Below are 15,735 nucleotides of genomic sequence, written 5' to 3' on the forward strand. Positions count from 1 at the left end.
GATGGGTTGTCCTTGTCACATATCTGCAACCCATTTCCTCATCTACAACATCCTCATCCTCATTTGTCTCATAGTCAGGCTCAAAGTTTTGATCAACCAAATATTCCCAATGTTCTATCCTATCAGGATCATCAACAACATTTGGTTAAGTTTTCCCATCATCATCATCATCATCATCATCATCATCATCATATACGAGCACAAAATCATCCTATGTCCCCCATTTCCATGTATTCTTGCTCACTTGTCGTTGCACACTCAAAGAGAAGCTGCTCAGTTACATTCGGTTGAGTAAGGAGAAGCTGCCCGGTTTCTCTTAGTTGAGTAAGGAGTGGTTGCTCGGTTAAGATGTTATCGTACTTGATGGTCTGAAATCATTGATGACGTGCTCTTTCGTGTATTGAGCGACATCAACACAGTCCTCGTTCCCAGGTTTCTAACCCACATCAGGGCCAAAGCCTCATTAGTCCTAATGTCGCAAAAACTGTAAGAAGTGATGGCATAGTACCTGTGCAGGAATTCCTCGTTTTGGCTACATGGAAACTTCCAAATTCCATTTACAAGTGATATAAAGTCAGCTCTCGGTCACATCTACCGCCAATCGATAATCAAATCCGGTGTTAATTGTAATTCTATCTGCGGGGAGGGTTTTAGTTTGACATATGTGCCAAATCTTCAATAAAAAACGGGATGCGGCAAATGTCCTACTAACAGGACCGGGGCTTGCGCATTTCGTTTCCAGCTGATGTCACTCGATAGAGAAGAGGATAGGGTCCTAGAGGGAGGGCGGGACAAAATATAGGCATCCACGAGTTGTCTAAGTTAGGGCCAAAAGAGGGGGCCTCGAATCCACAAAATTGGGATGCGAGCTATCTTTATGATCACATGATGGGGCTTGCTTGTAAGTCTAACGGTCACAATGTTGAAGCTAGTTAGAAACCAAATGTAAGAAAACAATTTAAAACATTGAAATGCATTGAGTCAGACAGGCGACAGGCGGCACGTTAGCCATACCAAACGGACGTTGGTGTCACGTCCATCTAGTGGCATAAAAACAACAAGTTCGTGAAAGTTAGTGGCATCCATCCAATTCACCGATTCGTTGTGGAAGTGCCATAATATTCACGAAAACTAAAGACACGGTTATAAAAAACCATTTCTTTATGTAGCATGCAAGCACCGACCAATGGGTTATTCATGGTGCAGATAAAAGTGGTGGACATGTTCTCTACACATTCATCTACCCATGGGCGGAGGCAGGGTAGGAGCCACACCCCCCTTTTCATCTGAAGGATGGTCTTATGCCATCGTTGCCACCTAAAAACAAGACTTATCACCAGCAAGCACTGGTGGCAAAACTGGGTATTGGCATGCGCATGTTTTCTGCTAAAAAAATATTTACTCTTATGCATCCAATTGTTAGCTCACGAGAAGGCACTCACCCATAATGTTGCATGTCTCATTCTCGTTCGCTCAACTCTCTCAGTTTTATCTCTGAATAGAAGCCACACAATGGGGATAGGGGACGCCTCACTATCCTAGATTTAGTGATGTGGAATTAAAAACAAGAGGGTTGGAGGAATCGTTGGAGTAGGATCTAGCACACAGGATCATCAGCGCCGTAGGCATGGGGCCACCAGGAGATCGCCGCAGCTGCAGGGGCAGCCGCACGGCCGCACCGCACGGGCATGGCCACCGGCCGGAGGTCCTCTAGCAGCCAAGGAACGTTGCGATTGAATCCAACCCCTAATCTCCTCCTATATTCCTACCCATGTACTTTTCATTCTTTCCCAAATTTGTGGCTGCAATTTGATAGTACGGTGGACATATTACAATTTTATTCTTCAATTATGTTAGTTTCAACAGCCATGGGTACATTTTTTTGAGTAACAACTGATGTCTAGGTAATTCGTGGCAGCAATTTGATAGTACGGTGGACAAATTACAATTTTATTCTTCAATTATGTTAGTTTCAACAGCCATGGGTACATTTTTTTGAGTAACAACTGATGTCTAGGTATGGTTGAGAACAATTTGTATGTGTTTTCTTTGAGTCTGGTGTGTCTATATATGGAACTAGATGATTCCTCTCACGTTGCTGCGTAATTTATAGAAAACGATGCTAAGTAAAATTTACATATGCAGCAAATGAACATAAAAAATATTTAGAACTTAACACACTCTTTACCAGACTGGATCAAGAACATGACAAAAAACAATTATGAAAATATTCATTTTTCTCTCAATATGTATGTACCACATGATTACATGAACATCCAACTCTATATGGCCATCTGTGGACTGTGGTACATACATGCCCAAAGCTGAAAGTGTGTTTCTAACATGATCCAACCATATTATTCTTACTTCACGGAACATGACAATGTTAGATCTGTATGTATGCCACAAATATTGTAGTGTTGATGCATACTAACTAACTGGACCTGCGTAGATAACAGATTAGTAAAAGCAAGAGTCACTTGTCCTTGGAATCAAAGTATTGTGTAAGAAACTTAACAACAAAAATAAGCGGTGTAGATATGTACACAAAATTATGCTGAAATGTGTTAGTGGCCCATATACGGAAGTTTAACACATGAGCAAGTATGTTTGAGAAAAAATGATGAAAAAATAAGGCATAGATAGATATTAAAAACGATACTTCCTTACCAAACTCATACTCAAGCATATTTAGGCATTTAAGGAACTCTATCAATCAGTTGCAAAAGAACACATGGAACTCTATCAATTAGTTGCAAAAGAACACATGCTCCGTGATCAGTAACAGGAGGGGCTGCTTGGTTGAATTTTTAGAACAGCTTAGTGCTTGCTAGCTTAACTTTTTAGCACAGCTTGCTTACTTAGTTTTGTACGGGATCAGGGAGGGTTCTATTGGCCATTGGTGCACATCATCTCATCAGTCATCAGGGAACTGCAGATGATACAAAGGCGGATGATGTTGTCGTGCATGCGTTAAAATATTAAAATCTGCAGCATGAGAAATGGAACTGACCTTATATAATTCCTTTGCCAATGTGTACAATGCCTGACTGAAACAAAAATAAGTACTTTGCACATATTAGAATAAATCTTTGCATATGAATATAACACAATTTTCTTTTGAGGTTCTAGAATCAGTATTCCCCGAACGGTGTGAATTCAATCTTTATAAATTGTATATACCCAAAATATTTATCTTGGAGTTTAGGTGTAAGAATTTTTTTCAGCGGAAATTAACTTTGGAGGCAGAAGATATACCTGATATGGTAATAAGTACTATAACCAAAAAGAGGCATGCCTCTTTCAGTTTGCTACAGTGATTTTGCCCGCTGAGATAGCCATACATACCAAAAAGCTTTGTCATTACAATACTGCAATTGAGTAGAAAAACATGCATGTCTATGATGAATGATAAATTAGTATCAAACAAATGGCAATGCCCCTAGCCAAGCTTGCACATAAGTGGACGGATCTACAACGGTAACAAAAAAAAAACTCAAAGGTGTTGATGGGCGAAGATGACCATTGAACTGATGGGTGGCTGCTTGGTGATGAGCTCGGATTTCACTACTTGGACGCTCTCGAGGCTGGAACTGCAGGTCTATGGCGGTGCCACTGGGATTAAGTTCTGCAGGACCCCGTAGGCGGATGCGTTAGCATGGTTTCTAGCATTGGCGGCTCTATGGTAGGATGTATGCTTGGAGTTTCCGAATCCAAAGAATGATGGGTGGCTGTGTGGAGATGAGGTAGGCAAAAATGGACATGATGGATGACAAAGTATCTAAGCGGGAGGAGGAAGGTGAAGACAAAAAAAACCTTGACGTGAGCACTCCCAACAGACCAACCTTATATCGTGTGGGGAAACATTGGAGGAGACGAAGAGAAAGGGATTCGGTGGTAACACTTCAGCATTAACTACCAAACAACTTAAATTAGTGGAGGAATGAAGGGGCGCCGGGAGAAAATAGTTCTGGTTGATTAGGTGCAGGTGCGCAGCGAGGAAACTATGATAGTGGGAATGCTACATGTCTAAACTAATGATCATAGATTTTAAATCCGACGGATGGAAATAATTGGGGTGATGTGGTTTCGTCGGATTTGAGCTTGCAAACATTAAATGCATCATAGTGGGGATGAACTTTATAGATATTATAGATTCTCAAGCTCCACCATTGCCATCGAGTGTCAAAAGACATTGAAAGATCAGAAGAAAATACTCAACATTCAACCAATTGCATATGAAACATTTTCCACACAAAAAGCCACGTTCAAATGATGGGCAACTTATATTACATAAAGCCTTCTTCTGAATTTAAGATAGAGCAACCTTTCAGTTGATAAAAACACTTCTCTATAATAATACTCCAAACCAACATGTAAGGTATTTCAATGGGACCAGCATTGCCTTCAAATGGCAAACCTGTAACTTTCAAATTGGACTTTCAAATCAATCAAACACATTCACTACAAATGGTTGGAAGTTCCGGCATTTGGACGCTGGAGACGACTCCAAATTTCCAAAAACCCTAAAATACCCCCAGCCCGCCAACTAAACCTAAAGCCCTCCCCCTCCTATCCTGGCGGCGCTCCAATCCCCTCCCTCTTTAACACCGGCGGCGCCGCCGCCACCCGACGCTGGCCCGCCTCCTCACAGCGACCCACCCGCACCGCACGTTCTCTTCCTCGCGCTCTGACCGACCAAGACTCCAGTCCGCCGCCGCGCACCAGCTTAGCGTCACGCGCGCCGCCGCCGTCGCCACGTCGTCGCGGCTCTGCCCGTGCGCAACGTCTTCCAGGTATGAGCACCAATTAACCTCCACAATTTTTGATCCTCCCTTCTATCTTGTACGGTCGACTTGCTCGGCTGCTTCGTAAGGCCTCTCTCAAGGATCCTAACTAGCAACCAGTTACAAGTTTTGAGCATTTGTCGGGTCAGTACTAGTATAGTCTACTAATTTACTGCTATTTCCTTCCGCCGGCTGCTCCACAGGTCAGGATGAGCTTGATATCCCAGAACGCGGTCCAGAAGCGCCGCCTGGAGAAAGCCGGAGCCGATGATGACAGCGACGAGGGCACTGGTTCCCCTGTTGCTGCTTTGGAGGATGCAGAGGTTGGGAAGAAAGCCAGGTCACACCATGACCGGAAGAGAAAGAAGGACAAGGAGCTCAAGGCAAGGCTGAGCCAGGAGGCGGAGGAGATGAAGCAGCTGGAGGATTCGCTGTTCGGTGCCATCTACGCCCTGCCTCAGTTCGGCACTGAGGTTGGCGCTCCCTTGCCGGCTCGGGGCCAGGATGGTCCTTTGTTCTTCATGGATCGCTCTGCCGGCGATGACGACCTGCCCGTTTACGAGGAGGACCTGGCCAGCAACAATGAGATGGTCGATAAGGGGAGGAAGCCTGCGTGGGTGGATGACGAGGAGGACAGGACTGAGGTGGACATTGTCAAGGTTGCGAGGCTGAGGAAGCTGAGAAAGGAGGCTGATGAGCGTGTGATCTCAGGCAGAGAGTATGAAGCTAGGCTGCGCGGTCAGCACACCAAGCTGAACCCGTTCACTGGCTGGGCAGATATGGACCGCAAAGTTCCTCTCCTGGATGCTGAATCTGATGAGGAGGAGGGCGGAGTTGACAATACTCTTCGGAACAACGATGAGCTTGTTGTCAAGGGTACTGCTAAGCTCCTGCCTGGCATGCTCGACTTCTCAAGGCTTGTTAATGCTAATGCACAGGATCCATCCAGTGGTCCTATCAATTCAGTTCAGTTCCATAGAAATGGACAGCTCATGCTCGTTGCTGGCCTGGACAAGCATCTAAGGTTTTTCCAGATTGACGGGAAGAGAAACCCCAAGATCCAGAGCATTTTTATCGATGATTGCCCAGTTCACAAGGCATCCTTTCTACCTGATGGCTCTGAGGTGATCCTTTCAGGCAGGAGGAAGTTCTTCTATTCATTTGATCTGGTCAAAGCTGCTGTTAGCAAGATTGGGCCCTTGACTGGGCGTGAGGAGAAAAGCCTGGAAAGCTTTGAGATATCACCTGATTCAAAAACCATTGCATTTGTTGGTAACGAGGGGTACATCCTTTTGGTATCTACCAAAACAAAGCAGCTCATTGGAACCCTCAAGATGAATGGGAATGTGCGTTCGTTGGCTTTCGCGGATGGTGGGAACCAGCTACTGAGCAGTGGTGGGGATGGCCATGTTTACCACTGGGATCTTAGAACAAGGAAGTGCATGCACAAGGCTACTGATGAGGGTTCCCTGACAGGCCTCTCTCTCTGCACCTCTCCGGACAGCTCCTATTTCGCTACAGGTTCCAGCAGCGGCATCGTGAATGTGTACAAGAGGGACGAGTTCCTTGGAGGGAAGCGCAAACCACTGAAGACGATTGAAAACCTAACGACCGACATCGGTCAAATGAAGTTCAACCACGACGCCCAGATTCTGGCAATATGCTCTGGGAAGGAGAGGAATGGCATGAGGCTCGTGCACATCCCATCCTTCACCGTGTACCAGAACTGGCCAGGGCCTCGGTTCAGCCTTCAGTATCCAAGGTGCCTCGACTTCAGCCCCGGGAGCGGGTTCCTCTCCGTCGGACATGCCGGCGGAAAAGTTTTGCTGTACAAGCTGCACCACTATCAGAACGCCTAGGACTCGGCTCCAGTTTTGACACTGTACTTTCTGCTTCCAGTAAACTCTTGTGTTATCTGTAGCGTGATTCTTCTTAATCCTTTTGCCTTATGAGTGGTGTTGTCACAGATATTTTAATGCTCAATGCAATGACCTGCTCGTTCTTATATGCAAATTGTATTATATAGTACTGCATGTGCCCGTTGTTTGAGTGCAGAATTTTGGCGTACTGTTAAAGAGGTGGGTATGGCTGGAGTACACAAGGAGCCTTGTAAAAGGTTCGACTGTGATTATCTGTTTGTGTGTTTCGAGTTGTTTTTCCTTGTGCAACTGGACAACGGGTGACCATGATTCTGTTGGTGATCTGATGACTTGCTCTGCTTACACAACGTGTATTTGTGTTGTACTGTAATGTAAGTATGTATCCATGATTGAAGGATGCTTACTGTTACTGTAATATATTTGGTTTTAATGCAACTCTAATAGAGCCCGTAAATCATGCAGGAACCGTATTTTTCTGGTCGATTTACTGGTTTGGGTTGAAAGTGGCGCAAAACAGAGGCTAACCTCGCCGCCCGACCGAAAAACTTTCTCATGGGTCTGAAAAATTTCACACTCGATCCCTATTAATACAGACTGAAGGACGGTTTACAGATCCAAAACTGAATGGGTTGCTCACCACTCCTCCAGCGCTGTCGTCCATACAACCGCCTCTAGCCGCCGATTTCTGGTTGCATTGCTAAAATTGTGCACGGCCGGTCAAACATTCTGTCCAACCATGTCTATGTCAATTCCCGGCGAATCTTCTCGATATAGACTAATTTCGGCGAGCTGCGCGGTGCACGCAAGCAACACAGCGAATGCGTACACGCGCAGATTCTGACGAGCGGCGCGACGCACGAGAGCTAGTCTTACATGGGAGCTAGCTAGCTCTAGCTATAAATCATCTTCCGATTGATTCACAAATATCTAATCGATTCCATAGCTAGCTAGCTAGCTAGGTGGCCGGGGGTGCTGGGGCGTGGGGAGGCCCAGCCAGGCGCGGGCAACAGCCACGCGGGGAGACCTAGGCAGCAACGTGGATAGTTCTTCTACTTTTCGAATATTCCGTTTTTCATGTTTTTCATTTTTACTTTACAGGGCATGTTATGCGCCAACCGTTTTGCGACCCGTAAATACATTTTTGGAAGACTGAACTCGAATTTTTCGATTTGTATTTTTACAGGCTGTTAGAGATGCTCTTAGGACTGCCTGTAGAATTTTGTTAGGATTGCTGGTAGAATTTTGTTCCAATATACAAATAGTGTGGGAGCTCACAATTTTTTAGATAAAAGGCACTCAAGTGCCCGACTTTGAATTAACAAAGGCCCGAACGGCGAGAACGATACAAAGTGCTGAACCCAGCTTACAGAACGACACCACACACCCACACAAACTACCAAAGAAGCTACGACCGGAAGCGCGACCAACAAGCTCAGCCAAAGCGCCTACAAGACTCGGAGAAGAGCTGGAGTCTACAGTGTCGGGCCGGAGCTCACCCGAGAGCGAGCCATTTTCACGCGCGCCTCAACAACACTCCTCCGTCGCAGGAATGCCACCGGAAGCCGACCACCACCGGGGACCAAGACGCGTTGCTCACAAACCGAGAAGCAGCACCAAGGGAGCTCGACAAGGGAAGGGCACGGAGAAAGCCTTGCCGAAGATCGCCGAAGAATCACCCCCGTCACAACCTTCGGAGAGCCTCGTGCTGTGGGCTCCAAGACGGTGTCTTCAAGAAGAGCACGACACCGGAGTGCCGCCACCGCCCGATCCGAGGGTCTTGGGTTTTCACCCGGAGGAAGAAGAGGGACGGAGATTGGCCTCACGGCGCCTTCAGCAAGGGAACGCCGTCCGCGGACGCCGCCACCGTGGCCCGAAGGCAAAGGTTTCCCTTTGGCAAAATCAACGCCATCTACACCCTACATCATTCAACTCGCCGACTACCACGCCGCCCTCACGGCCGTGGTCTCGGCCAGCACCAGAGTCATTGGCTCGCCCGCCGGCCAACATGACTCCCACCTTCCAGGGCCGCCGCCCCGGCGTCCCAGCCCAGAGAACAGCCGAACAGAGAGCAACGCTGCGAGAGCACTACACGCCGACGCAGGAACTCAACCACGACCACTGCGCCACCACCTCGGCAGGGGCAAGATCCACGACCAGAGCAGCAACCTACAGCCCCCATGGCTGTCAGGTGCCCTCCAACTCTGGAGCAACGGACGGGGGCTCGATTGGGCCCGGGGCCCCTGCCCCGGCCCGCACGAGGACGGCCAGATCTGGAGCCGCCATGCCAACCGCCGCCACAGGGAACATCCGCGCCGCCGGCTCGTCGCAGCGTCGTCTCCGGCCAAGCCCAGCCGCATCAGGCCCCGCAATCCCTGCCCTCGGCCAAGTTGCCTCGAGGACGCGCCGCCCGCCGCCGCCCCACGCGGAGGAACCGCTGAAGCTGCCACGAGCACGCCCAAGGACCACCGCGAAGCCGCCACGCCGCCGGGGAACGGCCGCGCCGCCGCGCCCTACGCCGGCGCTGCGCCCTCGCCGACCCGCGCCAGCCCGCGCCGCCGCCACCGCGCGAGGGAGAGAAGGCCCCGCCGGCGCCGGCGCCGCACAGGCTTCGCCCGGCGACGCCCTCGGGCGGCGGCGAGGGGGAGGGGAGGAGCGCTGGGGGCGAGAGGAGCTGCGCCGCCGGGAGCTCCCAGGCCGCTCGCGGGAGCGGCTCAGGAGCTAGGGTTTTCCGGAGAGGAACTCTTCCCGGACAAACATCTCCGGGAGCTCACAATTACAGGGCCGAAACATTAAGTTGGCGTTATCAGTTTGCCACGCAGGAGAAATCTTGTTATCTACCAGATTGATGAGTATATCAGCAGTTTTCACACTCTATTATCTTCTTCCAGATTCCTGATGTTTAACGTGATCCTTTAATCCCTTTGCCTTATGAGTGGTGTTGTCACACAGATTTGAATGCTCAATGCAATACCATGTTGGTTCTTTCTTATATATACACGTTTTATACTACTGCTTGTGCTCGTTGTTTAAGTGAAGAATGTCTGGGTACCGCTAAGAGGTGAGTATGGATGAAGTAAACAAGGAACTGTAAGTGAGGCCCCGGCTCACACCAGTTCTTAGGTGTGACTTCTCCACCGTGTGAGGCACTTGTCTTTGAGAAGTGTAATGATGTTAACGCTGCACTGCTGCAGTCTCTTCCTTGGCTGACTCCGGCAGACATGTGGTTCATATTAATGATAGGGTTGCTAAGTCTGGATTACTGCCAACGGTGCACAGAGCTATCGTTGCCAGAGTGGTTTGCGACTTTCTCGTTACCTTGGTCGTTGCCTTCCCAGTTGCCTTCCTGGATCCGCAATTGGTTGACGGGTGCTTCCCAATGTCGTGGTATGTCTTTTTCGGCGCGATGTTGGAGTGTCGTGTTGAGTGTTTGTTGGGGTCGCTTTATGGTCTACGTGGATGTGTTGTTTGTGTGGATTTGACCCGGTTGGTGTAGGTTTTTGCCCGGTTTCTCCTAAAACCCGGACACCCTCTTCTTAATTAATAGATGAGGCAAAACTTTTGCCTCCGTTTAAAAAAAGGTGTAAAATGCTCTGATGAGTTACGCTGCTTACGCAGAGTGTATTTTTTCGTGGGTTTCTTCTTTTATGCTTATGAGCACCTCCGAAATACTGAGCCGGCAGATTGGATCTTGAAATTAACGAAGTCACCACAGACGCCTCGCTGTCGACGGGAATATCACCTCCCACTGAATGAATATTCCGCCTTTATGAGACACACAGATGTTAAACCTGGAATTCGAACTCTGGTGGGCTGGGGTACAACCACCCTCCTAACCACCAAATCTCAGGTTGGTTCTCGTAAAATTTTGTTTCATTAGCTGAATCATAAGGCAGTGTTATTAGTTTATCAATTATTTGGCAGAAAAAATCTTGTTATCCTCGCCTCCGGGGAGGACGACGGGTACACGGTGGTCGTGGTCTCCTCCCTCCCCGCAGTAATGCCCATTTGCGCGTACCAGATTGCCATCAAGATTACCGTAGGCCAGGCCAGCATATGAATGTCGAAAAGCTTGAGCACCAAACAGGAAATTAGTTCCCGTGCGCCACAATGCCACATGCTTTTCCAAGCATTCAAAAAAGAGGACGCATATAGAATTATGCAAAACAGGACGATGTGTTCGTTGAATGCTAGTGTCAAGACCTTTACCAAGGTGGGGAGTAATTGGACAAGGGTCGCGCGACTAATTTAGACGGCTTTCATGCATGAAACAAACGGGGAGTAATTGGACAAGTGTTGGCATTAGACTTAATGTCCTACTTCCAGACTTTAAATGGCTTGATGCGAGGGGTCTGGTTGATATGTTTGGCCAATGTTATAGCTAGAGCCAAGGAGGATGGTCTGGTTGGATGTCTTATATCGCAACAAGTGGAAGGCGGAAGGCGGGGTTTGGATTCTCCAATGCATCGATGACACCATTCTATTCATGAAATACAAGTTATAGAAAATTGTCAGCATGAAATTTATCATTTAACCTTTTTAACAACTTTCTGGTCTTAAAATTAATGTTTATAAGACTACTTTGAGAAGAAGTTGGGGTGCTGCTGAGATAAGATTCTCTTGTATGAAGATCGTCTTGTACTAATAAATTATTATTATATTCTTACAAGCCTACCAATGTCCCTATTATCCTTCTTTGAGATACTCAAATGGGTAAGGAAATGATAGGACTTTTTATAGCTCACCCTACTTTCGACAAAGTTATCAACATAAAAAATGTACCGCCTATCGAAGTGGAATATTACAAGTCTCCATAGGAATCAAGGTGGTTTAGGGTCAGAAGTACTTAAGATCGAAAATAGGTGTTCACTATGCAGATGTCTTTTTAAACTACTTAAAGAAGAAGGTGTGGTGAGAGCTGCTACATACTAATAAGTATCTTCGGACCAAAACTTTAGGTCAAGTGAAAGTTAAACCAACGGATTTTTTTTGAACAAGAAAGGTCCCGAAGGACCTGGAGCATGCATTTATATCGTCGGTGGGAGTACAATTACATGGAGGACCCCAAGGAAAAGAAAAATTACAACTGAGTCCCTATTTTTTTGTAACAAGTACCCCACAAAGATGCGCGGAAACGCGATCGAGTACAAAGTTGTCGCCGACGGTTGTTGACTTGCTGGCACGACCGCCGCTTCCTCCACCGGGGACAAGACCACTTGGGGAAGAAGCGCCGCTAACCGTCACGCCGGAGTCGGAGAAGATCCTCGATCGAAGGAGGAGAGAGCTCGAACCAAAGTGGAGGTCGAGCTCAGCAGGGCCAATCCTATGGCCGAATATAGCGGCGGCCAGTAGCCGGCGCTTGGAGGCTGCTGCCGAGGTCGCACGCTCCAGGAACCTCGAGCACCACCTCTGCAGGGTCGTCGCAGCCGCACGAATCCACTCTTCTCCCTCGCCGCCAAGGCCGGCCAAGAGGAGAAGGAGGCGAACCGGGCCACCCAAGCAGTGATGGCGAGGACGCTTGTTGAAACAGGGGCTCGCCGCGGAAGCATGCCTCACCGTCTCCCACCTCGGAAGAACGGCGGAGCCACTCAGCGGCGATAGCCTGACGCAGCGTGGACACGCCAGGATAGGAGAAGACCCCCGCGTACCTCCAGACTCGCAGGTGCTGGCACCATCCTTCCTCATCCCCTCGCCTCCATGGCCGGCCAGAGGAGGAAGAGATAGCAGCCCAGCATCCAGAATCTAGGGGCAGCAGACACTGATCTTATACATGGAGATCCCTGGGGTGGCGAATCTCACAGTCTCCGACCACCAGAGCTCTAGAAGAAGCCGCCACGAGCACATGAGGCTCAAGATCTGATCCAGACAATCTTGAGCCCTACTCCAAACTACTAGCATATAGCCGAAACCTAAAGAACTAACCCTACCATCTACTCCGGCACCCCTCCTTGGCCATCTTCGGCAGGCAAATCCGCCAGAGAAGGCTCGGGAGCGGCCCGGGCTCTCTCTAGAGACTCTCAAGGAGGGGAGAGGAGAGAGAAGGAAACAGGGGAAATGAGGTTCGGATAAACAAACTGATTCACTCTTTTGAAAGGGCATAATGGGTGTGCAATGGGAGTACTTCAATCGTGTCTCGTGTAATGTTGGCAGCAGAGTAATAACTTGTTTTTGGGGAGGAAGTTGGTTAGGACCAACCATTTTGGATACTCAACACCCATCCTTATAAGGTAATGCAACGGGAGAATGTTATTGCTATTGTTACTATTGAGGCCGCGTTTTTCAATTTGCCGCTAAACATAGAGACATTCGTTTTGCCCCCGCTAGAATCGGTAGATCCACTTGCGACTGGCGCGAGGCCCAACCATATATACCACTGGGCAGGCAGGCGGTCAAAAGCCGCGGCAGGAAGTACCAACCAACACCACCACATCTGCGACAAAAATTCACCGCCACTAATATATACCGCTTCCTTTTTCCTTCACCGTCAACGATGTCCTCCCCTGCTTCACCGCTCTCTTTACGTTCTTTCTTACCCTGACGCAAGATCAGTCCATAACCACTAGGAGGAAAAGAGGCAGGGTTCTGGGGAGATTACAGACAAAAAAGCGTGATCGATCAGCGGCTAATCTCGCGTCCCCGGAGCGAAGGTCTTTGCCACCAAGCATGATGCTTGTGTCCTCCGTCTCCCCTACCCATGCCGAGGCCGCATGCCCCCAAGGCCCAAGCCATCCTCTTTCGCCAACTCCAAGGAGTAATTTGGTTTCAGTCTAGATTAGTACTTTCTCAAAATTCATGTGACATTCATAAGTGAGCCAGTTCATATAGTTTTGCGATGTTAAAATGGATATGGAACAATCAAACTTGTATCTGTGAAGGTCCTTGTACCCCTCCGACTTAGGTGTCACGAGGCCTCCTCAACGAAGATTCCATACGACAAGCAATACATGGACCACATCCTAATCACAAAACCAAACCTTTTTTAGGGGCAAATCTAACAAAAACCCAAACGCTAACACAACAAAAACCCTAAACCTAACATAACAAAACTCTAACCCTAACCTACCAATCTTAATCAAAATGCATCATAGACATCATAGAAGCCTCCATTGGCCAAATCAACAAGAATCAAACGTGGATTTTGTATCAATTCATAGTTCTAGGGTTTCCAAGATTTGGACATGTGCCACAAAAATATACATTTTAATAGGTCAAGAACAAGGGAAACGAGGGACAATACCTATCGAATTAACTCCACGGAGGAAAGATTCGGATTTGAGGAAATTCGGGGGACGTAATTGAGAGGTGGATAGAGGGGAGCCGAAACCTCGAACCTCGTCTTTACTTGGGGAAATCGATGGCTAGCTAGCACTACAAGAAAAGTTCTGATAGACAACGTCTCAAAATCGTCCGCTAAGGGGTATTTTTCGTCGCCTATGGGCCTAACCCAACGATATGGGTTCTGTTGTGGAAACTGCGTCAGGCAAAGTCCTACGACGATTTTTTCGGTCCGTCGCGCTTGGGCGCCCTTCCGCCACGGAAAATCGGACCGTTGCCCAAGTGTTTCCGGGAGCCCGTTGATCGGCCGACGTCATGCAACCGACACGTGGCGACGCCGTTAATCGCGATTAACGGCGTTAACCGGCTGAAACCCCGTGGTAGATGGTAGGCCCACACGAGGCCTGCCACGTCTTAAGCGGGCCGGCCCATTAAGTTTGCGGGCCGGGCCAGCTGACTTAGTTTGACCGGTCAACTATATAGCTGGGCTGGTCCATTAGTTACGTGGGCCGGGCCTAACCTCTAAGGTTGACTGGTCAAAACTTTAATGGGCCGGCCCACTAAGCATGTGGGCCGGGCCGAATGCACTCGTTTGACCGGTCAACAGGCAAAAGGGCTGGCCCACAAGACATGTGGGACCCACTTTCCTGGTATCGGGCCGGCCCATTTACAAAGTGGGGTCCACATTAAAGCAATCGGGCCGGCCCAAGAAGTTATTGGGCGCCCAATTAGCATGTGGGTCCCACTTTCCCGCTATCGGGCGGCCCATTTAGTACGTGGGGTCCACATTTGATCAAATGGGCTGGCCCAACAAGCCGATGGGCGGCCAAAAGCACCGGTGGGTCCCACTTTCTCGTTAAAGGGCCACCCATTTAGTATGTGGGGTCCACCATATAGCAAGTGGGCGGGCCAAAAACACAGTGGGTCCCACTTTCCGGTTAAAGGGTGGCCCATTTTGTATGTGGGGTCCACCATATAGCAAGTGGGCGGCCCAACAAGATAGTGGGCGGGCCAAAACACCGGTGGGTCCCACTTTCTGTTAAAGGGCGGCCCATTTAGTATGTGGGGTCCACCATATAGCAAGTAGGTGGCCCAACACACTAGTGGGCCGGCCAAAACACAGGTGGGTCCCACTTTCCTCTTAAAGGGCCGCCCGTTTAGTATGTGGGGTCCACCATATAGCAAGTGGCCGCCCACCAAGATAGTGGGCTCGGCCGAGAAACACTGGTGGGTCCCACTTTCGACTTAAAGGGCCGGCCCATTTAGTATGCGGGGTCCACCGCAAAAGCAATTGGGCTGGCCCAACTAGTTAGTGGGCCGGCCCAGTAGTGGGTGGGGTCCACCTTAAAGCAAGTGGGCCGGCCCAATTAGAGTGTGGGGTCCACAGTAAATCAAGTGGGCTGGCCCAATAAGTAAGTGGGCCACCCGTTTAGTTCTTTGTTTATATGCCGGCGTAAAAGGCGCTTTAGGATTTTGCGGGCGGCACGTATGTGATTTCGCTTAATTGGGCCGTTTAAGGGATAGGAATTCGTGATTTAGATATCGAGAATATTTACGCAGCATTGATTTACGTCGGATAGCTTCACTTACCACAAGCACCAAAGAAAAAATGCGCGAAAGAACTATAAAAACTAACTAAATATTACATCACCGCAAGGCTTTGAAAAATATTACAGAACCCGAGAGAAATTGAATGGTAATTAAACCTAGCAATACAATGAAGCGATCCGGCAATCTTTTAAGTTGTCCATGCAGCACCTATATCTGAAACAAAGACATTACAAGTTAAGACAGCA

The 15,735-nt window shown here is 48.6% G+C and overlaps 1 protein-coding gene across 1 annotated transcript; it reads left to right on the forward strand.

Annotated features, from left to right (window-relative positions):
* The first annotated feature begins 4,523 nt into the window (after positions 1 to 4,523).
* On the forward strand, positions 4,524 to 6,794 carry LOC127331744 (U3 small nucleolar RNA-associated protein 18 homolog). The gene is made up of 2 exons (XM_051357929.2): positions 4,524 to 4,796; positions 4,991 to 6,794. Exon 2 carries the CDS (start codon positions 4,997 to 4,999, stop codon positions 6,644 to 6,646), a length of 1,650 nt encoding a protein of 549 aa, XP_051213889.1. The 5' UTR covers positions 4,524 to 4,796; positions 4,991 to 4,996; the 3' UTR covers positions 6,647 to 6,794.
* Positions 6,795 to 15,735: the final 8,941 nt, after the last annotated feature.

This window comes from Lolium perenne, chromosome 2 (genome assembly GCF_019359855.2).
Source record: "Lolium perenne isolate Kyuss_39 chromosome 2, Kyuss_2.0, whole genome shotgun sequence".
Lineage (NCBI taxonomy): Eukaryota > Viridiplantae > Streptophyta > Magnoliopsida > Poales > Poaceae > Lolium > Lolium perenne.